The sequence below is a fragment of the Larus michahellis genome, chromosome 12 (assembly GCF_964199755.1).
Source record: "Larus michahellis chromosome 12, bLarMic1.1, whole genome shotgun sequence".
Taxonomy (NCBI): Eukaryota; Metazoa; Chordata; class Aves; order Charadriiformes; family Laridae; genus Larus; species Larus michahellis.
The window spans coordinates 5497296-5524613 of record NC_133907.1 but is presented as its reverse complement, the minus strand read 5'-3'; the positions used below and the strand labels follow the sequence as shown (position 1 = coordinate 5524613).

The 27318-nt window shown below is 47.7% G+C and overlaps 2 protein-coding genes across 6 annotated transcripts in view; one reads left to right on the top strand and one right to left on the bottom strand.

Moving 5' to 3' along the window:
* NOL4L (nucleolar protein 4 like) overlaps nucleotides 1–6881 on the top strand; it is a 66731-nt gene extending 59850 nt beyond the window's left edge. For all 4 annotated transcript variants that reach the window (XM_074604948.1, XM_074604950.1, XM_074604951.1 and 1 more), the window contains one exon: nucleotides 1357–6881. In XM_074604948.1, coding sequence (XP_074461049.1) covers nucleotides 1357–1556 — 200 coding nt within the window. In that variant the 3' untranslated portion in view covers nucleotides 1557–6881. The remainder of the gene's footprint in view (nucleotides 1–1356) is intronic.
* Nucleotides 4486–27221, bottom strand: ASXL1 (ASXL transcriptional regulator 1). 2 transcript variants are annotated; one of them, XM_074604940.1, is made up of 14 exons: nucleotides 27072–27221; nucleotides 22364–22446; nucleotides 19380–19488; nucleotides 18149–18269; nucleotides 17977–18074; nucleotides 17537–17630; nucleotides 17105–17257; nucleotides 16516–16679; nucleotides 16314–16410; nucleotides 15725–15830; nucleotides 14642–15257; nucleotides 9951–13896; nucleotides 7466–8382; nucleotides 4486–4766 (listed from the first exon to the last, which is right to left on the bottom strand). In XM_074604940.1, exons 1-12 carry the CDS (start codon nucleotides 27129–27131, stop codon nucleotides 10969–10971), a joined length of 4629 nt encoding a protein of 1542 aa, XP_074461041.1. In that variant the 5' UTR covers nucleotides 27132–27221; the 3' UTR covers nucleotides 4486–4766; nucleotides 7466–8382; nucleotides 9951–10968. The 2 variants fall into 2 exon arrangements, with proteins under 2 accessions (XP_074461041.1, XP_074461042.1); XM_074604941.1 differs by having other exon boundaries at nucleotides 18149–18266.
* Nucleotides 27222–27318: the final 97 nt, after the last annotated feature.

The following is a 27318-nucleotide window of genomic DNA, read 5'->3' as shown; positions in this document are numbered from 1 at the left end:
CCCTCCCTGCCACCGTCACCAGTGGGACCCACCTGGTCTCGGGGGGGGGCTGCTGAACTCACCTGTCCCCGTTTGCAAACTGCTGCGGCCCCCGGTCCCTGCTCCACCTTCCTGCGTGTCCCACCGCTGCGTCAGGCCACCCAGCAGGAGCTCAGCCCTCCTGAAGCCTTCCTCCAGCATCACCAACTGCTCCATCAGCCTGCAATCCCCCCAGCCCACAGCCAGGGGATTAATTAGTTCAGTGGCTTCTCTTTCTCCTTACCCCCAGGCTGCAGCCTCGCCTGCCTCCTCTCCCTGACTACTGTCACACCTCTAGTACACATCTTCCCGCTTAGCTCCATTTCTAGTTGGGTGTGTGCGTTTAAGGGCTACCAGGATGATGAGGGGACTGAAACACCTCTCTTATGAAGAAAGGTTGAGGGATTTGGGTCTTTTTAGTCTGGGAAAAAAAGACGACTTAGTTGAGGTCTCATCAATGCTTATAAATACTTAAAGGGTGGGTGTCAGGAGGATGGGGCCAGGCTCTTTTCAGTGGTGCCCGGCGACAGGACAAGAGGTGACGGGCACAAACTTGAACGTAGGAAGTTCCATCTCAACATGAGGAGGAACTTCTTTACTTTGAGGGTGGCAGAGCCCTGGCACAGGCTGCCCAGAGAGGTGGTGGAGTCTCCGTCGCTGGAGACATTCCAAACCCGCCTGGACGCGTTCCTGTGCCACCTGCTCTGGGTGACCCTGCTCTGGCAGGGGGTTGGACTGGATGATCTCCAGAGGGCCCTTCCAACCTCTGCCATTCTGTGATTCTGTGATTCTGTGAAATGTGCAGCCTAGTAAGAACATTTAGGTCCCCTACCCCCAAACCTTCTACCTACGGCTGAGCAGGTAACCGCGTTGCTGGCCGGGGTGGTGTGCCAGAGCCTGGGCAGGGCAACCTGCCGGAAGGTTCCTCCTGGCTGCTGTGCTGGGCAGAGGAGCCGGGCAGTTACCCAGCACCAAACCAGGGAAACACGCCTCGTGTGGGATGTTACTCGCCATATGCAAAGGAAAAACCAGAACGTGGTGGGTCATTTGGATGGGTAGGGAACCTCAGGCACAGGTTTAGCTCCTGGAAAAGCGTGGCCACAGACTTTCCCTTTGTGGAGTGGATGGGACAGGCTGCAGGATGGGACTTTTGTCACCTTGACTCTGAAGTTGAAGTCTCTCCCCTGGTTGTGGCTGTTGTAGAGGCCTGTGCTGGCTGCTGCGGGAGCTGGGGCTTCTCACGGTGGAGCTGCGGCTCCCGCTGGGAATCTTGTCATGGGAGAACAGACACGGACAAGGCTGCTCTGCCTGAGCTTCTCTCTTGCTTTTTCTCGGCAGGTCCGACCGATCTCAGCATGAAAGGTGGGGCCTCCAGCACGGCCCCCTCCAACAGCACCAGCAGGGGAATGCAGGCTGCCCAGCTCAGCCCCACGGAGATCAGCGCGGTGCGGCAGCTGATCGCTGGCTACCGAGAGTCGGCGGCGTTTCTGCTTCGATCTGCAGACGAACTGGAAAACCTCATTTTACAGCAGAACTGACTCCCCGTGTCTGCATCGCTCCTCTGTCGAGAAGACAATTTATACCTGCTAGAAAGAGGCTCCCAGCGGTGTCCTGCTCAGGACCACCATCGTCCTCCCGTGAAACGGCGGGTACATGTAGTTTTAGAAGGTGGAATCCAAAAGACCTGTTTTCTTTTACACTCCAAGCACCTGGGACTTCAGGCACAAGGACACGTTTTTGAAGCATACCAACACCCGTGCGTCCGGCCGACCAGAAGCCAAACCTGCAGCTTGGAAGGATGTGGGACTTTCAAGGGCAGAAGGGAGCCTGGGGAGGTTTGGGGCTGCAGATGTATTTAGAATAACCTTTGTGGACCCAAATGTTAGATTCCCGTCCCCAGATAATTTCCAAGTCTTAGGTGAGCTGAATCACATATTTATTGAGAAATGGACCCTCCTCTCCCCTTAGTAATTTATTTTTCTGAAAATGGATTCTTTTGAGTTTGTACAGATTGCCAGTTTTTTTGTCTGTCTGATCAGAAGGAATTTATTCCTGTGAAATAACACATTCCATATCACTACACTACTAATTTCCAGGCAGCTCTGCCTGTTTCTCTGGGGAGCCCTTGTCCCACAGGGAGCAAGTTTGCCATCCAGCCCTAGACTTCGAGGCTGCTCAACCTCCAGTAAGCGTAGGTGGCAGCTGACCGACGGAGCAAGCAAGCGTCCTGCTTAGACCTTCGTTCTAAGCGGTCCCGTAGCAGCAGTGGGGTCTAAATCTCCCGAGAGACTCGGCAAGCTCAGCAGACCTCCGCCTAGAAGGACGTCTCGCACTCATTTAAGTCATTGCAGATAAGAGAAAGAAGGAAGGAAGGAAGTACCTGAGAAACACTGTCTTGCGGTCACCATCCGTACTCTACCTCACACTCCATTGTGGGCTTCTTCCAGGACTGGCCGAGCTGGGCCTGGGGGACGGTGAGTGTCGCAGACGCGTGGATCGCGCCGAGGAGGCTGGACCCAATGCGGCAGGTCCAGCGGATCCGCCGGGGTCCTGCTGCTGGGCGGCAGCTCGCCCCCACCCCGCTGCGCCCGGCTGGTTGTTCACCGGTCCCTGTGAAACCAGCCCTGGGGTAGCACCAGGAGAATAAACCGTTCAGGAACCGCATGGGTGTCAAAAAGGCTAATGCCGAGTCTCTGCCCGAAAAGCGAGCTCAGCGTGGCAAGCCGCTCGCGCCTCTGCAGACGACAGAGACGGGCGACATTCAGCAGCAGAACTGACAAAATCCTCTCCAGGGCCCAGGATCCTCCCCCCCTCCCTGCTCACAGTCCTGGAAAAAGCCCACAATTCCCAAAGTGTGGAAAAACCGTAGTCCGATGACCATTCTGCCCCGTTACTGCCCCCCCCCCCCCTCACCTCCCCCAATAATGCACTTCGTTTTGCTCAGTGCAATACCTACTACCAGTGCTGCTAAACCCAGGGACTTCGCTCGGGCACGGCGGTGCTGAGCCGAGCCAAGCAATGGACCGTGCTCCGGAGCCACGTAGAGCAGCAGAGACGGCTGCCGGGGATCCCGGCTCCTCCTCATCCCCCCCCCAGCGCCGGTGCAGCTCCCCCCGGCCCGGGCAGGAATCCTCACCACAAGATGTAGATTGGATAAACGTAAACCCCTGTACGCTCCTTTTTAAAGGTAGATACTTTCTCTCTATGGAGCCAGCTTTTTTTTTTTTTTCTTTTTTTTTAACTTCTTTTTCGGCCACTCTGAGCCGGCGGAGGGAGGCTGCTGCACCCGGGGGGGCTGATGCCGCTGGCGTGGGCTCGAGCTCGGTGGCAGCGGCTGGTCCCAGCCAGGAGCGGACCCGGGCAGTTTATACTCAGTAGCCTTTCTACCCAATTATCCTCCCCACACACTGGAAGAGAAGCGAAACCTCTACCCTGCTCTTAGTCTTAGTATGGAAAAAAAGCCGCCGGCTCCTGAGGATGGGCTCTCCTGGCCCCGCCAGCAGAAGGGATTAACCGTTGCGTTGACTGTTTTCCCCAAACCTTAAACTTTCCGCAGCATTTGGAGAAAAGGGACCTAACTCCTGGCCGTGGGGCGCAGCCAGGGTGTCCGTGCAGAGATGAGGTGGTGCCTCGTTAGACCTGAGCCGATGCCAGAGCCGGGAGCACCGTGGCCATCCCGAGCCGTGCCCGGGCTGAGCCCCCCGTCCCCCTCCCTGCCCACAGCGGGCAGGAGAGCGGGTGGGGGCCAGCCCAGGACATCAGCCTCCCCCCCAGCCCCGAGCCAGGGTTCAGCCTCACGCTTTCCCCAGCACTTCACAAGCCTGCTTGGTTTGTCCACTGCATCCTCCCATACTTGGAATTTATGTAAATATTTATTTTTGTGTGAATACCATGAAGTAACAAACCTTTGACAAAACAAAAAAAAAAAAAAAAAAAAAAAAGATATGTAACCACAGCCATTCGTGAAAGTCTTAACGTTAAGGAAGGAGAGGCAGAGACAATCGCTGTCCCGGAATTCTCTCTCTCTGCGCTATCCCACCCGAGTCGGTGCCTCCGTCCCCGTCAGAGGCCATCGAGAACATTTAGCCATAAGTTTGCCATCCAGTTTACTGAAAAAAAAAAAAAAAAAAAAAAGAGTTTACCCAGGGGCTTATGGACAGATCACCATCAGCGACACTTTGTTTAAAGTTTTATTTATCCAAGTTTTTAGCTGTCGTTACCAGATCACCTTTGAACTTGTCTTAGCATGTGTTGAAGTTGAGTAGCTCTTACGCTTTGTTAAACTGCTGTAGCAGACAGATGAGGCTCACGGCTGCGTAGGAAGGTTTCCAACGGTCTACCCCGGCCGAACGACTGATGTTCGTAACTTGCAGCTGAATGGTACAGACTCAGATTCCCAAAGCCCCGGTGACAGCCACAGCTGTGACGAGTTATGAAACAAACGGGATTGACTATGAATTTCTGTCAGGGATCTTTTTCTTTCCTTTTTTTTTTTTCTCTTTTTTTTTTTTTTTTTTTTTTTTAATTTTGGTGAGCCGCGGCTTTATAGTTTCTTTGGAGCGAGCTCCACCGACATCTCAGCGCTCTTCAGCTGATCCGTGCTCAGTCGCGGCTCTTCTGTGCTCCGGGACTGTTTCACAGCCACATTCCTGCGCTCTCACTAGGCAGGACGGGGTCAGGAATCGCTAGTCCGGGTTCTCAACGCGAAGGAATGAGCAGGAGCAGAATACACCGGCTCTCCAGCTATTCTGAGAGGTGGAAGGAGAATGCTGGGTTAGCAAACGGTCTGGATGTTCTTGGTTTTGTTTAAGAAAAGCTAATCACTGGTCGAGAAAAATAGATTGTGTTTTGTTTTGTTTTTAATTTAATTTAATTTTATTTTAAACACAACCATCCTGCCCTGGATGTGCGGTTCCCATGACAGTGTTTCTACATGGGAGAGCGTTCCCGGGATTGCGAGCAGACGTAACTTGTACCTCCCCGATCCAAAGGGCCACTTCCCTCCCACAAGTGGCCGTCGGATTTAGTACCAGTTCATGAAAAAAAAAAAAAAAATGCTGCTTTGAACTCAGAGGGTTAATATACTTTTGATTTGTAATTTTTTGTAAAACTTTTTACAAGGTAGCATAGTATTTCACCAGAATACCAACTACAATCCGTCCATGGTCTGATTTTTATATAATTTAGTGGTGCTTTAGAAACTTTTGTTTGGTTGTTTCGGAGCTGTACGGCTCAGTTTTTCGCCTGTATCTACCTAAGACCAATGTGAACCTTTGTATTTTTTGCTCCTAATTTTGGACTCAGTGAAAGTGTACTGTTTACATGTACAGAACTCCCGGCCCCTGTGTGTTCTGCGAGACCTGCTGTTGAAGAGGAAGATGCACCTCACCCAGTTCGTCTGCTTAACCAAGCCACAGCTTCACTCACCCACTGCCACACGCACCTAACCCTAAGGAAGACACCCCCCCCCCCCCCACCCCAGAAATTGAAACGCCCTTTAAGCAATTTTGGGTTTTGCACAAGCTATTGTATTTTATTTTTTTTTCCCCAGTAGTTGATTTACGGATTGGCTGCAATTCAAAAGCAGAGCTGAGAGGATGCTCGGTTAACTGAAGCGCCAGAACTCAACGGGCACCAGCGCTGCTGTTTCACCGTCCTCCTCCTCCTCTCACCTGAGGCGGGGAGGGGTGAAGGCCGCCCAGCTCAGCGTAGGGTTCAAACAAGGCAGAAGACTCGAGCCAAGGGGGCTTGCGAGGAAGCCGGGGAGGGGTGGGAAGCGTGGTGGTAGGGGGGAACCACTCGTTGAGCATAATTGGAAACATCCTTTAACGAACCTGGTGGAATCGCCCGAGCTGGCCGCTGATTTCAGATGGAGAGGGTGGGAGCGCCTTCCCCCGGGAGGCGGGGGGCTGGGGGGCGAGGGGGGGGCGCTCCGAAACGAAGCGGAGGAAGAGAGCTCTTTGGAAAGTCCCCTCTTTCCTCAGGGCTCAGACAGAAAGCTTATGGCACTTAATCCAGCTTTTAAGGTGACACTTTATTGCTTAATCAATTGATTCATTTTGAAATGATATTTTTGCAGATAGGCACCTATGCAACTTAATGTGGCTCTTAAGCAGATGAGCACTTCCTCCTCAACGAGCTTGATAAGAGTTATTTGTGTTATATACTGTGGATTTTTCCAGTAAATGTGGCTTAATATTTTAATTCTTAGAATGTGTGTCTATTATATATGTGATGCAACTTAATTCTGTTCTGTTTGTGGAATGATTAGCACAGGCCAACTCCCTGTTCCCCTCACTTAACAAAGACCAATGAGCTGTTAATCGAGCTGTTCTCTCCATGGTATTACTTGCTAAATGCACTGATTTCATAAGTATGTGGAATCCTTTTTTTTTTTTTCTTTTTTTTTTTTTTTCTTCTTTTGAATCTGTATATCATATATAAGACTGAATCTACTTAATAAACACTGTATAACAAAAAGGGCTTTTTCCTCCACTGTCGGGCACCGCTGGGGTGCTGCCGGCACCGGCCGCTGCCCCTCGCCCCGTCGCCGGCCCACGTTCGCTCCCCAGCCCCAGCCTACGCGCTGTGCGAGAGGTCAGTGCCGTGGGTCGCCAAAGCAGGATCTAAATTGAGGCGTTAAAAGGAAAAAAAAAAATCATCTTTATCTTTCCATAATTTTGACGTAAGCTGTGCTTTCCATTCCTTAACAGACAGCCGCGGGTACCGTAGAGAGCAGCGTTAGCACTCACGTGTGGGGCTAGTCACAAATTTTATGCTTAACTTATATTTTGACGAAATTAATTTTGTGAAGTGTCTGTTTTTTGTGGAAAAAAAATAATAATAATGGCGTTTTCATTGAAGTTTGTGGAAAGTTCTCCCTCTCCTCATGGAAAATACTGAGTTTTCATTATCAGCTTTATTCACTAAGTATAATAAATCTTTGCCTCCATAAAACGTTTATCTCAAAGCACTGTGTAGATCAAATCTCCTCCTTTGCATCAGTCAGGAGGACCCAGGAAAGAGGAGTCAGTTCGCAGCTTTGGTGGAAACTTTGCCTTTCGATCCGCACGGGGGGTGCCTGCGACGCGGCGTGGGCAGGACCTTCCCCGGGTTTGCTGCTGCAGCCTTCAGCCACGGCCAAAAGGACCCACCGGAACGTTTGTGCTTGGAAATAGTCACCCCGGGACAGCACATCCCAAACGGACCTTCCATAATAATTAGTTAAATTATGTGCGTACACACTCCTCTGCGCACACGGAGGTAGCACGTGGTTTTTGCAGTACACACAAAAAGCATCTCCCGCCTTTCCTTGACACCCGTTTAATAACACGAAGCCTCTGGATAAGGTTTGCTCCCAAATTTCAAACGGAGCAAGGGAGACGGCCGCAAACGGCGGGGATCAGCAGCGCGCGTGCGGAGTCGTTTTCAGAGCCTTTGGACATACCTGCTCTCGCTTCCGCAGCTCCACGGTCGCAGGAGGCTTGGCTGACTCGGAAGGTCCCCTCCGCCCGCAGCCAGGACGCTGCCGAGCACCGCGGAGCCGGACCCAAACAGCAGATGGTCTGTGAGAGAGAAAATCTATTATTTATCAGATAAATATCACTGAAAAAAAAAAAAAATTATATTTGCTCTGTGAGAAATTGTGACGTTAATAGGATTTTACTCTTGAAACCTCCGAGCTCCTCCGTGCGAGAGGTAACTCCTGCCATCATCACGCACCACGCCAATAAAACAGAAAATTGATGTCAGTTATTTAGCGGTTTTAAAGCTTACCTAGGTAACAACTCTGCTTATTTTCTGCATTACTTATTCTTAGCATATTTAGATTATCTGGATATCTTTAACCACACCTGTGTTTGCAGACCAAGTCTGCCAGAGTCAGGAGGACATCAATGAACTTCCAAAAACCACAAAAGCCTTTTTTTCTCCCCAAAAAGCCGGAGCGGCCACTGCCCTGGCCACAGCTCCTGTGCGACACAAAGTTTAAACCATAAACATTCTCCCAGGCTCGGGAAGAGCTTCCCTTTGCACTCAAACGCAGCAGAGCCCAGCTTTGCCCCTCCTCACCACGATTTTTAAAGCCAGAAGTTGGGCTTCGCTGCCGCTGCGCTTGTGCCACCAACCCCCAGCACCGGTGACGTGGAGGGACTGGGGGAACGGGGCAGCATCGCCGCTGTGTGCCACACTGGAGCACTGCGGAACGTAAAGAAGTTAGATATTATATCACCACACGGAGGGGAACACTCCCACAGCCCGACTTCGGAGATCACCATCTGCCTTCCAGAAGATCCACGCGATGAGACCAGAGCTGAGACACGGAACATAATAATTCATGTTATTCTTCTAAAAAATGCTTACTACCTAGAAACGAGAGAGAAAGGCCATATCAATATATGAAGTTTACAGGTAGTTTCAAAAAAACAGTGTAATTGTTACACTCTTTAGAAAACATTTCCAGATCCAATTATTCAACAATTGAGTAAGACAGAAACATAAAAGCCACGTAGCAGCAGCAGCAAGACCTGCCTGGTGACACTTGGGCCAGTCCCGGTGCTGCTGCCCATAGGTGTTACCCCAGTAGGGCAGGAACCTCCCCCCTTTACTGGTGGGGGGGGATGACACGGGACGGACTCCCACAGCATCCCACAGCCACGCTGCTGCTCTTGGAGCCCCCGGGGTACCTATTTCCCAAGAGCCACACAGTGTCCGCAGCAGGGACACTGTCTTCGGTTATCTGCAAGTGCATAAAAAACGATTTAATGAAGCAGAGAGAGCAATGCAGCCCCCCCCACCTTATTAATCATCTGAGCAGAGCTCTGGAATGCTCCCGGTTAAAAAAAAAGAGGAAAGGAAAAGCAGTATCGCCCGGGAGAGCGCAGAGGATAATTTCAGAAAAAGAGGATTGAAACCACAAATGCAGGGTTTACAGAGTGTTTATTTTTCCAATACCACAAGGGACATACATGAGCAGGCCCCCCCGCGGAGGGCTCTGCAAACCAGACCAGTTCAATCTGTACACTACAGTGGCCCCAGAGGGGGCAGAGCCAGACCCCCCCACCCCAGCTCCGCTCCCCATCTTTGGTAAGCAGGTTTCACACCTCCGCTCCGTCCTCACCAAACCTGTAGTTCTGTCCACCCCAGGGTGCTTCGGCCTCCCTCCCTCCTCCCCCCACCCCCAGGCTGTCCGACGCCTTAAGGATAAACCATTGCAGAGACTAAACGTGTTGCATCCCTCGGGGTTGTGTTGTCTCAAACAGGGACTTGTACGGTTAACACAAAAAAAAAAAAAAAAAAGTGCATGGTGAAGGGAGGTAGGATAGAGCTAGAGAAGGGACAAGAAGAAAAAATAAAAATAAACCCCCTACAATTCTTGCTACTGCTGCTTAAATAAAAAATAGCTGACTTCTCCCCCCATGGAAGCAATTCACTCTTGATAATCAATTGCTGCAAAGGGGAAGAAGGTCACGTTTTTCCTCTCGATCTATGGATGCACAAGGGTGTTCACCTTCTTGCAACGCAGCTACAGCCACGCTCTAGGAGAGCAGTTACAGCAACAACCGGCAAATGGCTCAGAGGAGTGACCAGCCAAGAACACCCGACTCGGAGCCCGGGGGGGTCAGCCTGGAGCCCGCACCCCCCCATCCGCCCACAAGGCCCGGGCAGAACCGAGAGACACCTCTGCGTGTTGAGCCTCATGTCAGGCAAGACAGAATACAGTGGCTCTGACTCCAGACGCAGATTAATAACTAACACCACTTTAATGCAATACTGCTGTAGAGCCTGAAAATCCAAGGGGAAAAAAAAAAAAAAAGAACAAAAAAAAAAAGAACCCTTTATGTTCTATGTACATTACATCCATTTACAGAGTTGGCCAGTACTGTGTACAACATATAAATACATGATCAAACAGATGCATAGAGGATACTTACAGGAGCCAAATAATTCACTTTATACATCCAAGAATGAAAATTTAAAAAAAAAAAGGCAAAAAACCACTGCTTTAAGTGTTAGATGATCGTCACACAGATGCACAGCTAGACGCTTGCAAGTGGTCAGATGCTGCCGTGTCAATGTCCCCGTTGCAGGGCTGCAATGCAGAGACCGCTGGCCACACACACGAGCTTCTAAGAGCCTCCGACGTTTCACACTAGGTGGTGGCAGGGCAGCCACAAGAGGCAGTCACATCTGCTGGTCCAAGAGTTCAGCCAGGCACACAGTTTCCCAGGCCACACATCGTCCTGCAGACCAGCAGAAGGCATTCGGTTGGCACCTGCCACGTTTTTTGTTGTTTGGTTTTTTTTTTTTTCCTCTTCTTCTTCTTGCATCCTCCGAGTTGGCTCCATCCAGCATAGGGTTAGCTGGATCCGGCTCTACAGCCACCTGCGGAGTGCTTTACCGGGCACCACGTTCTGCTGTAGCATCCAAAGACCGTACAGAACCGTCGCTGTGGAGCAGCTCTTTGCTGAGACGTAACTGTACAGCGGTACTTCCCGCACAAACCGAGAATGGAGATGGCAGAAGGGGAGAGTGGAAGACTGTAGGGCCTCACCTAGCGCAGCCCTGAAATAGAAAACACCCTGTTCCAGTTCCTTTGGATGTAAAGATTTCCTCGACAGAGGGTCCACGGATTGCCACAGCAAACTGCCTCTCGCTCAGGTGTTAGCCTCAGGACGTGTACCAGAGCACAACCAGTATTTCCACAATAGCACTAAGCAGAAGGATCGCTCTGGCGGGACGCAGCCCACCGAGATTGGAGTGTAACCGTGAGCAAGAAAGGGTTTTGCACTGTAGATTTTTAGTGGGAAGGCAAGTCAACTTTCCTCACCAAAACAAAATGTAATAGCACTTCTACTATAAACAGAATAGTATTTTGTGTACAGGTTTTAGGATCAGTCGTTATCAAAATACACACACTGAATATACAATTTGTCCCATGGCCATAATTTATTATCTCACCACAAGGCACAATACACAAAGCTTAGAGGGTCCTATACAGTCATCGTGACAAAATGCCCCGCAGCCTTTACACATGATCATGGCTTTAAGGCTGCACGAGCACTTGAACGATATCTCGTCAACACTGCTGCTATCAGCAAACATCTGCACAGAGAGGGACGTATTATGGTTTGCAGCAAAGTTCGCTTTGTGGCTTAGCTGCATCATGCTTCCAGCAAGACTTCTGGGAAAAGCTGGAGTGTTGGATGAATAATTAAAGCTGGTGGAATTAAGCTGCAGCTTAGAAAGCTTCCCATAAAACGCTTGCTTGATATTGAGCTGAGAGGGTATGGAAGAAGGCTCCAAAGGGTGATTGTGTCCTTTTCCTGGTTCCCTCGAAAACTTGAAAAACGGCAAGTCCATAACCAACGGAACACTTTGCAAATGCTCAGTCAGCTCCACGGGGTTTTGCGCTGCATCCTTCCGGTTCTCCGCGTTACTCTTGGCTGAGCTGCCACACGCCAGCACATTCTCATTTTTAATTCCTCCCAGGGTGTTGGGGTGCTGCTTTGAAGTCCATTCTTCCCTTGGAGCCGGCATTCCTTCTCCTGATGCACAGCTCTTGTTCAGAGGAATCTGTTTGCTGGGGGACAAGGTTCCCATGGCTGAAACTTGATCCAAAGCCCTGGAATGATGTAGTCTAACACTGGGGTTGCAAGGAAAACCAGAACCAAAGAGTTTTTTGCCTTGAACTCCAACGTAATTTTTATTGACTGATGTACCCTCTGTCTGATTTGGACCAAGAGAAGTTACAGCTGGAGATAAAAACCGAGGCTCTGTCGAGGTGTTCAGCTTCTCCGGACTTTTATTTGTGATGACACTTGTTAACGGGTTGTGCTGTGGCACCCGATGGACCTTGGGCAACTCCTTTTGCTCCTCAAAGCTACAGGAAGAAAATGTTCTTTCCCGAGGGCCCACATCTTCAGGCTTCTGAGAGGCACTTGCCACATTTGCCAGTTGGTCTTGGCAGCTTAAAGTTGAACCAACTTTGGAATGTTTTTCTGGAATAGACTGATCCTCTGCATCCTCTGCTCTAGGCAACGCTGCCCCTGATCCGCACTTCTTCTCCTGGGGATCTATGGAAGATCTCATTGAGTGTAAGTCATCACTCCTGCTTAGGGCACTCGTCTTTATTCCTACATCTGGGGAAGATTCTTTGCCAAAATAGCAACTGCTACCTCTCTCCATTTGCAGGGAGAGGCTTTCCGACTGCTTGTCCAGCGGCGGCTGTGTAATTTCCAACTTGATGTTGGCTTGAGGTACTGGGAGAACTTCTTCCAGGGGAAGGTTCCCCTTAAGCAGCTGCATCACCAAAGGGTTGTTGGATTCAATAGAGGACACGGGCCGAGCAGAACCTGTCAGCCGCTCGGGTTTCTTGGGCAATGGTGCCTGTGGTCCCCATCTCTGAGCTGGAGGTGCAGTGCTCCTCACTGCGACTGCAGGGAAGTCCACAACGTAGGCCGGACTATCTGCTTCCACAGATGGTTTTGATCTAATCCTACCACATCTCTCAGCGCTGCTGTGACCGGAGGAGTCTTTCCCAGCCACCTCCCTGCAGCTGACACTTCTGAAACATACATCCATCTCTATATTCTCATCAGCGACGTCACCTTCAAAATCCGAAGCGGTATCTGTTGTTTCACTGTGTGTACTCTGTATTTCATCATCTCCGTTTGTCTTGAACTCTTGAGTCTCTCTCAGTGGCTGATGTGCATTTTCCGGTTCTGTTCTGGGGCACCTCTCCGTCAGCTGCAGAAGTTTTTCAGAGGTATCTATCCTATTCTGAGAAATAAAGCCATCGTGTAAAGAGTGTTTCCCCAGAGACTCTCTGCTCTGTTCTTCATTACTTAGTTTGCCATCACTCTCTTTCTCTGCCTGCAGGTGTGAAAAGTTATACAGCACAGGGACTGCTTTCTCCACTCCACTAGTCGCTGTTTTGGAGTTATCACTATCAGTGACAGATTTTTCCACAAATGTTTCAGAGCCATTAAATCTAAATCTAGATACCGTTTCTGGCTCGTGGCGTTCTTTACTGCCTGATGACAATTCTGGCAGAAGAGCAGGACAACTGGAGGAATTTTCCTTTATGTCAGAATGATAATCCAGCTGTACAGCGGGAGCACTAACACCTTTGTGTTCTGACACAACCCTGTCTCCCGTAGGACTGACCACAGCTCCCTGCACCTGAGAACACGACAGACCGTTTACTGGAGGAACCACACATTTCAGCTTTGTACTGTGCCTCTCCTGTGATGCAACAGAAGGTGGGGTTTCGGTCCTTGGGTCACGGAGGAGCTGCTCAGGGCTTTCCTCCTGCCTCTCAGAAGTTGCATTGTCTAAGGATGACCCAGTCAAAGCACCACAGAGCTGCCTTCTAGGTGACCCATCACCAGGCCGAGCCTCCCCTGAGCCTGCAGTGCACTCCAGAGCGCCAGTTCCCTCACTCTTTGAAGAAACAGGATCTTGTCTTGAAGGGACGAAGGAATTCGTGTTAGCCTCCTGAGCAGCCACCTCAGAATTCGCCTTTTCTCCATTCAGATGGAGAGACGACAGTAATTGTGTTCGTTGTAGATCTGACGAACGCTTTCCATGAGTTCTCTTTGATCTCCTGTGCTCTGTATGGCTGCTGGATTCTCCTCCACCACCTCCTTCATCAGTGCTGCTTCTCCCTCCACCTGGGCCACCCCCACCTCCAATGGCGGCTGTAGCAGCTTCTCGCTGGGCTCGGGCTTGCAAAGCACGGGCTTTAATGTCTGCGAGTGTTCTGGCCCCAGTCCTGCCCCGGCTGGAGGACTCCGTGTTGGGGATGATCCTGGGGCATATCTGGTAAGCGGGCTGACCTTTAACCACCCAGGGTGGTTTAATACGTGAAAGTTGAATCTGAAAGAAAGGGAAAAACAATTAGTTCTATTATTTGACCATTTTCAGACAGTGAAATGCATTTTATTAGCATCTGTGCATCACAGTTCGTATCACAAGAATTCAACAAAAAATTAAAATTCCAACAGAAAACTGATTTTGGCTGAGAAGTAGCATGCTCCCTGTAACCTCTGCTTACGCACTCCGTCATGCGATGCGTAAAGCTCACTTAATATTAACATTGTTTTACCAGAGCCAGACAACAAATACAAAATGAGTGATCTGCATTCAGATCTGCAGAAATCAAAATGGTCTCCTTTACATCAGGATGACCACCCTGAAGCTAACACGACGGATACCTCTAGTCAAAATCGGGAAAGTCAGAAGGAACAGTAAGATTCTGCCCAAAAGGAAAGGAACGGAGAAATTACACAGGATATTACAAAGAATATGATTTGAAGGTCTCTTTTGCCACAAGTCAGCCAGTTTCAGGAAAAATGATTTCTCTATCCACAGAAATGCAAACTAACAGAGTAAGTCAAGGTTACCCCGTGCTCTTGTGCAAAGACCTTGGAATGATTTTCCATTCCTTGCCTGTCTAAATAAGATAGTAAACTGTGGTAATCAGAGGTACTTAGCCAGCTCTACCAATGAAACCCTTCCACTTCTTCTCTTAAGATGACAACACTTGACATTTTAATAATGTTTTGATGCTATTGAGCGTGACAGCCCTGAGATACCAAGCAGCTATAATTCTCTTTCCTACCCGGATGGGTGGGACTTTTGGCTCCTCTTTAGTAGGCTGTGGCTTTTCTGGGTGAACACTTTCAATTGTGTTACGAAAGGACTGACGATCTTCAAGCCGGGGCTTCTTTTCGGGGAAGGATGCAGAGGCAGCCTCCTCAAAGCATTTCCTCTTCTGGTCCTTGGGCTCCCGAGCAGAGTTCTCCTGGGGCAAACTGGGAATTCTGTTTGCAGCTGCCAACGACAGATCTTCCGATTTACTGTGCAATTTGGAAGGCTCTGGAGAGAGGTGCGGTTCTGAACTCTCTGGCTTCAGTACTGTGGCCGAAGGGCTCGTCAGATCATCTTTCTTCAGGTCTATCTCAGGCTTTGCCTCTTTATGAAGAGAGGAATCTGGTCCCACAGAAGCAGCCTCTTTGGAAGCCTCTGTTTGCTCAGGTTCACGCAATTTGTACAGGCTCCTCCTGGCTCTGCATCGCAGGTCGGCCCGGGTGCGTTTCTTGAAGTGTCCATCTCTCTGCCGTGTCGAAGGACCGCGTGGCAGTCTTGCTTCTCCTTTAACAGACAGTCCTGTCCTGTTCTCAGCATCTTCTTGCACCAAATTCTGCTCCTGGGATTCTTCTTGGGTCAAGCCCAACCTATGAGGCAAACATAAAAACTAGCTAAAAGCTAAAGCCCATCCTAATTTAAGCATTTCATCTTCTCCTTATAGCTGTACTGTCACCACTATACATAGTACCATACAGTTTACAAAACACAGACTCGTCAAAACCTCATCAAGTCGGTCTGCAATGAGATAACCTATACATTTACTATCCCATATTACTATCACAGGGAACGAGAAAAATAAGACAATGTAAAGATTTGCGATGGAAAGCGAGTAATATTAACTTGTCTTGAAAACACAATAGATGGGCTACGAAATTCTGCTGTGACCCAGCCAGTTCCCACTAAGGATTTCCCTGGAGCTGAATGATTCACCCCACAACCTGTATTTTTTCCAAGGAGTTCATGCCGCATCTTCTCAGGTATGCACAAGCAGAAACACCCTCTGCCACCTGCACAAACACAGATAAAACAGGACAGATGAGGTAAAATTTCTCACTTTTGTCCATAGTAGTCCTCAAAGAACTTCTCTTTCCATTGCTCCACTCTCTTTTCCTTTTCCATCTCCTGCCGAATTCGAACTTGCATCTCATGGGTGAATTCACCTACATGGAAGCGAGAGACTGAAATTCAGTTCCAAACAAAACTCATTCTGCAAATGCAACCTTTTGTGTTTTAAGAGTATAGTACAGTAGCTATATATACAAAGGACAGATTTTCTGCTATCGCCCTGCTCTCCACTTTGCTATGGATCCACGTGCTGCCTGCAACTCCTTAAGAGCAATGATCACACAGGCTCAAGAGAGTGTGAAAAAAACCCACCAGTGGTTTACCAGACAAAGGCCACCATTTAAGGAAAGATAAGTCTGGCACTACTTTACACCTCCAACACTTTCTTTGGAAGGTCTCATGGCACCAAAGGAAAACACATCTGTGATTTTAAAAAAAAGAAAAGTTGGGGGCAACATAGCCAGATACATTGCAAAGGTGGACTAAATTCCCATTCATTAACTGTAAAAGAAAAACAAAGAGATCCCATAAAATGAGTACCTAATTCTCCAGCCACCTAGGAAAGCAAACCCACTCACCATCAGCTAGTCGCTCTCTCCAGCTCTGTGCAGCGTGGGTGAAGAATTCATTATTCAGAGCACTGCCACTGAGACGCATCAGCCCGTCAGCGCCAACCTAATGGGACAAACCCAGGACAAACAGAAAACATTTGCTCCAGCCATTCCGCAAACAAGAGGGAATGCAGTGAGTGGAAAACACCCCAGTGCTGCACCCTCATACCTGTCTATCAACTTCTGGAAGGAGGTAAAGCAGCTGCTGCTGGAAGTGTGATGGGAGCGCATTAAAGGTTCTGGAGTTTATCAGAGCTCGCAGGTTTGTATTGACAAGAATGGAACCAGGTGTTTCAAAGTCAATATCCTCACCCCTGTTTCGTTTCATTTGCCCTGTAGTTTAAGGAAAGGCAAATAAAATAAACATAGTTGTATAAAAATATTTCATAATTATGGGAAAAAAATTCACGTTGAACTACTCCAGCAAAAGGAGCAAGATATATGAGAAAAGACCATAATACTCAAGTATGAAGAAAGGCTCTCAAACACAGTAATTAATAGACAAGCATCTGGAATTTTGACATGAGGTCACATTCCTGTCACATTCAGGTACAATTCTCAATACTGCTAGTCAGAGTAGGCAAACTTTTAAACAACTGTCTCACTAATGTTCAGGGAGGAATGTCCATCTTGCGAGCCTTAAGATCTTCACGTGCCTTCCGAAGGAAGGGAACCTTGTTTTCTCAGATACACGCAGACTCCAACATTGCCTGCTTTTATGGACAATTATTCTTCTAACTTTAATCCGAAGCACCTACCAGCTGTGGGCTTTCGGATACCTCTCAGAAGCTGCGGAGGATCCCTGTTTATTTCTGTTCTACTACGCAAGGTGGCTTTGCACAGGGCCAAAGAGCTGCTGCTGCTGCTGGATGTGCTACTGCTCTCCCCATCAGCGTGCCTTCCTGTGAAGCCTAAAAGCAAAACAATTTCATTAAATTTGCAAAGAACAGCAGAAGCCCAACTTGGGAGAGTTGTTTCATGTACAAGAATTATCTGCTAATAACAGATCCACTATTACAGGGTATTGCCCAGTTACCAACTATTTTGATGGAGTTAAACGTATACAGTCACATGCATTCTCACCAAGTGCTAAAGAAATCCTCAGGCAAACTTACAGATACCTAGGGATAACTGATTAAAAGCTATCTGTGCAGCCATTAGAGAACCACCACAACAAAAGCAATGCTCACCAGAGGCAGACTCCATGTGTGCCCCATTTACTTTCAGTGGTGTTAAGACAACACGTGGCAGCATGACACCAGTCTTTTTCTTTTGTTTGGTTGTCTGCGGTCCAGAAAGAAATGAAAAACAAAACAAAGGAACACAGACATTATGGAAGGATAAAATATGATTTTAAGCAGCCTGTTTCTCAGTTAAAAAACTACTTGGCTCTTAGGTAAACCTTCAGCTGCCATTACATTTATGAACAGCAGAGCAGAGAATTCAAAATTACTTCCTTGTATATGATCCCTCCCCATACTGCAAACTCCCCACCTAATGAGACAGCCCTGTAACTCTCTCTGAGGCACCTGTGCACAACTAGCCCCGTCACACTAATCCAACTATCACACAGGAAGAAAAGCTCCCCTTGAGAGGCCTCATGCTTCCCATTAGTCGCACTTTTTCCTACCTGGGAGGCAGTTCTGTAGCTCTCCCTGGTAGTAGCGGGTCCCTTGCTCTGAGATTCAGTGGAACACGAGGCGTTAGAGGAGGTGTCGTCAAGAGACACTAAAAGAGACGGGCACTCAGTCAGACACCGAAGTAGATCCTATAGTTTAAGATTAATGTCATCAGACACTTACCATCATTATCACCACTCACAGTGCTTGCTTCATTGGACTCGCAACTTTCTGCATCTGCTGTATCCTCCAGCTCCTCCCCTTCTGGCACAGACAGGTTCCGAGACCACTGCAAGGCATCCTTCTAAACGGGCAAACAGAACCAGGGTGGCTACAGTCCTCCCTCCCAACCATTTCGACTTAAACCAACTGGAACAGATGGTTTAGTGTATATAGTTTTTAAGCTTTACTTTTTTCATCTTCCCAATTTTAATCCTTGATGCAGAAAGACATTTTTAAGTATATTTGGGCTCACAGTGGAACAGAAGTCATCTAAACTATTAGCACACTTCATCGACACCTCCTAGGTAACTCAAACATATCCAAAATACGTAATGTTAATAATTGGTTGCACTTTTCTGCAGGCAAGCAGTTTCTAATAAAGAAAAATATCTCGTTCTTACTGTGAAAGAACAGGCAGCATCAGAGTAGCCAACTACAAAGATAGTAAGTTTAGGAGATGTTTACTACTTGTATAATCAAAGCCATTTAAATTCCATCTGTTTTCAGCAAAATATGGCAATTCAACACAATTTTCTGAGAGGAGAAAAAAAGATGCAAATGCAAAGGCTGAGATACCTGTTGTCTATCAGGCTGATATTTATCAGGGAATCCAACAGTACAAAACAATGCAAAAGGAAAGCCTAAGACCACAAAGATTTTCAACATTTAAGATTACTGGGACAATAAACGAAAACACATTCCAGAGAGACTTCAAGATCTGAGGAAAATGGTGACACTAAATATACACAGAATGCAGCAGAACACAAACCAAACAACCAGAAGAATGAATATACATTTTCCTATCAAGATTTTACTTGTAGCTACAAGCTCTTGGACCAATTTAATTTATTGGTTGGCTGTGTTCCCTTGTGGCTGGCAGAAAAGGAGTGAATGGGACTGTTTCGATAAGCAGCCACCTGAGTTGGACACCAAGTACTGGAATAAGAGGATTTATCTTGCTTGTGCGGTTCAAGAAATAATAGGGCTTTTTTTTTTTTTAAAGGAATTTATCATATATGGCTGAATGTAGCCGAAAGGTACAAGCTCTAACAAAATAATGAATTCCAGACACTCTTCCACATGATGATCTCACATGCAGCACATTCAGCTCCTATGATGCTCAGTGGCAGTTTAACACTCAGCTGTGCATAACAAGCAGAACTCACACCTCGACCCTCAGCTCAGCATTTACCTTGAGCGTGAAAAGGCTGATGCGTCCAGGCAGTTTGTAAAAGAGTCCGTCACCTCCCCTTGAATTGGAATGGAGCATGGCGTTGAGGCAGGCTAGGGGAGAAGTGCCACTGAAACAGAGAAAGAAAGAAAACAGTAAGTTTTAAGAAACGTCCTTACCAAGAAAACAGCCTGAAAGACCTGTTTAAACGGGCATCAGTTAGCCGACTGAGGAGAACGGAGACGACGCTCATTAACTTTACGGACGGGCACTTCAGTCGGAGCAGTGTTACTGTTTTCCTTTTGGACCTGCACATCATCCTCAACACAGCACAGCAAAGTAACCGGCAGGAAACAGGAAATGTTATGCCAATTTTAAAGCTACTCGCAGCCATTTTTCAACATTTGTGATATTTATTACCTGTTTCTTCCCTTTCTCTGCTTCAAACTTTCAGAGTTGGATCGACCTTACAAAAACCCCAGATTGATTCAGCAGTAGAAAGATGTGAACAAAACCAGCATAAATTGTACGTATGTGCTTCTAGAACGCCTCCCCTGACATGTCACAGACAAAACTGCACTACTGGACTGAGATATAAAAGGACCGATGCACTAATTTGTCAAGTCCTATGTAACGCCCTGGTTAAAGTAACCATCCTACGCTCACACTGATGGAACTTCTGCGCCACGTAATCTCATGTTTTCCAACACGCCACACATGTACAGGCAGAAAGTTACCTAGAAGAGACATTAAAGCAGTCTTGATTTCATTATTATTAAAAGTGAAACTGAAAACCGGATCAAGACAAAATATTTCAAACAAAATCACTCTCAAATTGAAAACTCAGAACAATTTCTGTTTCTACCCTGAATGCGTTTATTTTTTGGACATTTCTTCACAAGCCTCGGCAACAGACAAAATTACCCTGTATCGCTTTTAGATACTACGAAAAAAATTTCCAGCCTTCTGTCCTGTTAGACAGTGGTTTCCCTTCTGTGTTTAACAGAAGGCTCCAAACATGCTAACCAGCCACAGAGCACACTTTCTCAGAATAGCAAAATAAATAGTTTTCCCTGAATTGGGAAAAAAAGAAACTATTAAAACTCTCGTAGGTGCTAGAACTCAGCTATGGTGCTGAGCCCAAGTGTCCTGGCTCGAGCAGGACCATTGCTGCCACCCATAAGGACATGGCCCCCCGAACAGACCAGCATGACCCCCAAACCAGGGAACATTGCTCAGGATTGATTCAAAGGGAAAAACATCTCGAGCCACCAAGCTATTTCCTTCAGGAAATGGAGTTTCAGGAAGGGCTTCTATACAAGTACCAGCAAAGTCCACTGCATATTTAGCTAGGCGGGATCACTGCCTTTATTCTGTGAACAATTACGCTCTGAAAAAAAAACAGTCTTTTCTTAAAGCAGAGAATTAATGGCCAGGGAAGGAAAAGCAGATATCCCGAGGGAAAAACACCAACCTTTAAGGAACGATTTAGCTTTATGGGATTTAACTTGACACATGCTCCAAAGTCTGGTCTTTAGTTATGTACTGTGACAGGTCACTTGTCAAAACTGGGAGAGCACCAAGATAATTCATATGTGTGAAGAGACCTGCTATTACCTTTAGCAGAGGACAGCCTATGCACGTAGATCTTCAACTACCTACTCAAGTGAAAGGACTGATGTAAGAAAGGTGCAGAGTACTGATTAAAACAAAGCTATAAAGCTATATGAAGGTCCTCATTAAAAGCCTGTCTGAATTCTACTCAGAGCTGTGAAACCACTGTCCGTATCTAAACCAGCGAAGATCTTCTCGGCGAGGATCACCAGCGGCAGGTGGGCATTCTAACAGCTCCAATATCGATGCAGTAACACACACCGGCATCGTCCCTCTCCAGACAATGGCAACTCCTACACACAACACCTCTGTATGCATCACCACTTTTCACTATTCAAACCATCCCAGCTGCTTCCTGATTTCAGACACAAATAACAAGCAGAAACAAGCTAACATTTTGAGGTGTTAGGTCCCAGAAGAAATCGGTTTACCTTCTGTAGCTGGGTAAGGTACAGGTTCAGGAAACACAAACGCCACAGTGGAAAACAGTCCACAGAACCAAGGTGAGGGGGAAGCAAGACTAGAAACAGTCCGTGCATCTGGATTCCCCAGAAGTCAATCAATGCGCAGCAGCCAAAAGAGACTGCTTTTTCTGTCTCTAGAAGTCAAACTTTTTTTTTTTTTTTTTTTTGCCACATAGCACTAACTGAGGCATTTGGACTATCACGGTTACCTACTTTCTTTGATCTGCAAGACACTCTGTACTTCTCTTCTACTACTGTCACAAAAACAGATGGAAGTTCTCAGGAACTTAACCAAGGAAAACAGTCTCGTCCCACTCCTGTTGTTTCTGAGGTTCCATATCAGGTTCTTTTCCATACGAAACCCACGTTGAGATGGGCATCTCTTCCGCACAACGTCAAGAGCCACAACAGCATGAGCTGCGCTATCACAGTGCTTGAAAATCTGAGCAGAAGCCAGTACAGCAATAAAAAATAAGGACTTTTTTGAGTCTCATAAAACATAATGTCTGCTCTAGAAATGAAGCATTAGGAGACAGAATGTAAACCGTTCTCAAACTAGAGTCACCATAGCAGAAACTACTAGGAGCTACTTATGAGAGAACCATACAAGTGGTAAGTACAACACAATGCAGGAGTCTGAGCTGCAATAGGCATTTATTTTACAATAGATGGATGAAGGAGACTCTATGTTATCAAAAAAATCCAAGAACAGCTTCCAGTTATTGTCAAAGTAAAAAACAACCAACAACACACAGCCTGTATGGAAGTGCCTATACTGTCATCTGAAATTGCCATGCTGGAAAGGGAAAAAAGGAAGAAGAAAAGCGGGCTGGAGATGAGGCAGAACTGCACGAAGCAACACAAGCCTTCATATACAGCCTCCCCCATGGTCCACGCTATGTTTTAGACAAGATCATCAATACTAACCTCATTTCCTTTAGTCCTTCAGCCTCTATGACCTGCAGAATTTGTTTTGGGGTCATAGGAGCATCAGAGTAATTTTCCAGCACCTGAAAAGACAGAAAGACCACGTGTCATTACAGAATTTGCTTCTGCATTCACAGAACTACTCCATAAGCTGCAGTTCAGCTCCAATAATATGCCTCTTAAAACTTGACTCATCTGCAGAAGACACACGCTAAAAATTTCAGGCTACCTCAAGATTAGATCATGGTAAGCATCACAAAAGGCACCCCTTCATCTCGTCCCTAATTAACTAAAATACAAACACAAAGGAAAGAAAAAGACGCAGAATCTTGACCCCATAGCATGAAACCAGTGGAAGCTTCACCACAGACTTCAATATACATTAGACCGAGCTGCTGTCGCATACAACCTTCAAAACTGTACAGTGGTTAGTGACCTTTAATGGTGTAAAATCTTCTCCCTGCCATATACCTTCCTACCTCTCAACAAAGCATCCAGCATTTTTCTGCCAATAAAAGTATTATTGTATAACTACAGAATTCAATAGCGTACCCCCCTTGGATTACTGTGTTTGTTTCATCTTTGCTCCATCTCAAGAAGGGTACCATGGGTAAGAGTCAGAATTCTTGTCAGAGAAGGCCAGAATTCAGAAAAGGACAACAATAACAATAAAGGATGTGGAAATAAATTATGGCTAGAGACACTAAAGAGATTTAGACTGCTTGCCTTCGAAAGAAAACAAGTAAAATCAGATATTAAAAAGGCAATACAATAAAAAACAACTCATCCTTTCATATTTTATATGAAGAATAGAATTGCCACTTTCATGAAAAGAACTAAAGAGGCTATTACTTTTTTTTTTTTTTTTTTTTTTTAAAAGCCTGGGGAACTTACTGCTCCAAAATGTCTAGAAGCAAGAACTCAAGGATTCAAAAAGAGGACCGGACATTTCTGTGGATAAGAAGATTACCCACATAAACAGGAAACAATGAACAAAAATAAGCTGCAGTAGATGTAAACCACGATGTTTCTTTGGGAACAGATTACCCTACAGCTGCCTAACACGCGCCGTCTCCTGCGCCTTCCACTGAAGCAGACAGTGCTGCTCTCTGAATGCAAAAGACACCGAACTCAACAGACCTCAGGGTCTGATCGAGCAAAAAGGCTGCGATGGAGGCACAGGACTTGGCCTGAAACATCCAAAAAAAGCAGCAGCGGGTATTCACTCGGGAACTTTCTGAACGTAACTGTGGTCTAAATTCCCCTAACATAATGGCCACGATGATGCACAAGCCTGATCTCGTTTGTCACCATGCTTTAGAAGAGTGAGCAACACAATGCTGCCTTTCAGTTTGACTTGTGTGAGAAGCCAGTGGAGGAACCCAAACGCCCCAATTTGTATCAGCAACATCTAGAACTGAGTCACTGCAGCACCATGGCATGGCACAAAGCCTGCAGTCTGCCTTCTGGGGTTGCACGAACAGGACATTTGTAAAAAAAAATGTTGCACAGGGCACCATTTGCATCTCCATACCATCTCCAACCTCTGCAAGTAAAGAAAACCCCAACCCATGTCACTGTAGTTCTGCACTTCAACTATATTTTGTGATAAAAAGGAATTTCTTCACTCATATCCACCCAACATATAATTTTCAGATGCTTGAAGATTGTAAGCATCGGTGGTGCTAACCTGGTAGGGGATGGAAATTTGAGAACTACGTAATCTGAGATAAAACACAATGAAAACACAAAGAGTTTAAAGAAAAGATAAAAGAAAGTGATAAGCCATATTCAGAGAGAGCAAACAATTTTCATTCTGAATCAATACAGCTCCATCACACTTTTTCCTTCACTAATCAAAAAACCTCCATAGGTTACGACATTTCCATGCCTTCCTCATGAACTGTCACCCCCCGTCACTCAAAGGGAGGAGGCAGCTGACAAGGGGAAACACATCACTCCAGGGCTGAGTGCAAGATCCACAAAATGGAACATCCCTGTTCTGAAGAATAAGGAAATTCTTCACAGCTTCTAAAGCCTCTCTCAAGCGGCAGACACAGCAAGCAAAATACACAGCCTAAAACTGAGCATGAACGGGCATTTACATAAAGATAAAAGAATCTATGCTCAGGGGAACAATTTCCAATCAACAGCTATATTAAGTGTACAGACTGCTTAATGGAAGAACCAGGGGAGCGAAGATCCTGCAGCTTTAGCCACCAAAGCCCAGTCTCCAGCACTGGTCCTTCATCCCTCTCCAGCCTGACACATCAACCTTCCATCAGGAGCTACAACTTAAACAACATTAGCTATTCATTAGCCCCAAAATGATTTTTTTTCTCCCCTCCACTATTTATAATACTGATAGTCAACAGTTCCTATGTCCCTAATTATGGAAGTTTACATCACTCCCTCAATTTACTAGACATCCAGCTCTGACAGCACTTGTTGAATAGTCCTATGTCTCTGGGTGTTAAAATGAATCTTTAAAGGCTTATTATATGGAACGTGCATAGTATTAGCTCCGTAGATGCAGCAGCACTGAAAAGCACTTTTGCCTATGATTCTCAGAAGCATCGAGAGGAATACAAAATACAATAGTGCACGTCAGAAAGGAAAATTAAAAGCATTTTGACAGGGAGCATGTGTAAGACTAGTGTTAAATAAAGATCTATTTTTAGTGGAATTACAATCAGTCCTGCAAGCTGGAAGTGCAGCTACGCAACTGTAGGTCTCTCTAAGTGGATAATCTAGTATGAGATCGTTCTATTTCTGGTTCATCAATGGCTCTAAGATGCTGCTGAGGCTTAAATACCGCATGCACCCACTGTGCCTGAGGTTCTACCCAAAAGACAGGTGAGAGGAGCTGTGTGATCCCTTCCCCAGCACACAATGAGGGTGAGGAGGTGTGCTAGGAGGCAGCTTTAGAGTCACAGTCTCGTGTGCTGCTTTGGGCAGCCTATAAATACCTATTTTTTTCACCGTTAGAACTCAAGATATTTGAATGAGATGACTTTGTGCATGGTCCCTTAGCACTGCCTCTGACCCCGAGATCACCTACCAGGAAAGCATCCCTGCCACCTGCAGTGACACGCTTGGCTCCCAGAACCAGGACGTCAAAGGGAAATGCACCATGAATTACCGAGACCACCAGATTACTGCAGCAAAGTTCTACAGGGGCCGGCTTATGTTCTTTCAAGCAAATTCATATAACATTCTACAATGTTATAACTTGCACACAAAAGATTATGCAAGTTGCTGGAAGACAGATGCTTGTCTGATTAGGATGCCTCCTGGCAAGCAGTAAGAAAACACTCTGACAGCCAAACACATCTTACGCAGGAGGAGCACCAAGACCTAACTCAAATACCCTCAAATACCAGACACAAGTCTCAGCTGGACTCACTCATACTGCTCCTTCCAAATGTTTATGCGCCCCGATGCATAACCTGGCCAGGCAAAACCAAAATAAACACACACACACGAGGAAACAAAACACCCTCGAGCCCTGTACATCCCTTTCTATAGATGTCCATACGCTACACAGCAAGGATGCCCATATCCTTGCAAGTCAAGTCCTACTGTCAGGGTTACGGAGAGAAAAGTGCAGAGATCCCTTCACACTGGCCATAGGTGGTCGGATCATCCCTCACTCCACGCACTGGCACTCCCGTACCTGCACAGATCTGCATCCCCGTATCACCAAGAGAGAGCGGCTCTAAGGCAGGGGCCAAAGGGGGCAAGATCCTTCCAGCCAGCCACAGGAGCAGACAGCGGCAACCACTGGTGCTCCATGGCAAGAAACAAGCCCAAACACCTCCAAATGCACCCCTTAAATAAAACTTCTGACTGGTTCATGCTCGCTACCTGGAAGACGCTGAAGTTATTTTTTCTTCTCATATATATAAATGGGGTTCAAGGTAGACATGGCTTAAAGGCTTCATGGAGGGAAACCACCCTTCTCCTATTGCAGCATTCCAACAGACCTACAGGAACACCACCAGAGCAGTTCTGGGTTGGGAAGTTCAAGCCTTCAACAAGCAGATTCCCAAAGCCAAAAAAAAAAAAGGGTTAAGATGGACCCCAGCGACATCCCCTAAAACCCAAAGTGACCAAACAAGGCCTGGTGGCAATAATGCCAGCCCCGAGGCTAGGCACGGCCGGACAGACGCCGCTCATGGTCCGGGCATGGAAGAAAGCTACAGCTTCAGGGATTAAAACCACAAACTTTTGAGAGCGGCAGCGCCCGGCCACCAGCCAGGCCTCCCCCCAGGGGCTCCGGTTCCTCCCGCTGAGCCTTAAGTCATCTGAAAGGAAGCAAACGAACCGTGCCCACCCCAAGAGCCCTGTCACCAAATACCGAACCGCCTCCCCGAGAGCCGGGCCCGGGTCCCACCACCTCTCCCCGGGAGGCGGCAATGGCCGCGGGGACCCCCGAAGGGCGGGCAGCTCGTCCCAGAGCCCCCTCAAGAAGGCAAACAACCAGGGAGGAGACAGCGGCAACGGAACGCGGTGGGCGGCCCGACTTCCCCCCCCCCCCCCACCACCACCACCACCACCACCCCCACCACCCCACCAGCCCCGCTACTCGAGGAGAGGCCGGAGCCCGGGGGAGGCCCATCGGGGCCCGGCAGAGCCCCCGCGCCCCCTCCCCGGGGCCCGCCCCAGGCCCTCCGCGGCGGCGGCGCGCCCCCCGCCCCGTCCTCACCAGGCGGGCGGCCTCGGCCCACGTGCGCTCCTTCTTCCTCCGCTGCTTCATCTCCTTCATCCTCCTCCTCCTCCTCCTCCTCCTCCTCCCGCGGGGCGCGGCGGGCGCGGACCGTTAGGCGCGCGGGCGGGCGGGCGGGCGGGCGAGGGCGGGGCGGGCGCGCGCGGGCGGGCGGTGAGGCGCGCGGGGCGGGGGCGGGCGGGGCGCGCGCGGGGCGGGGGCGGCTCCGGGCGCTGCGCTACGGGAG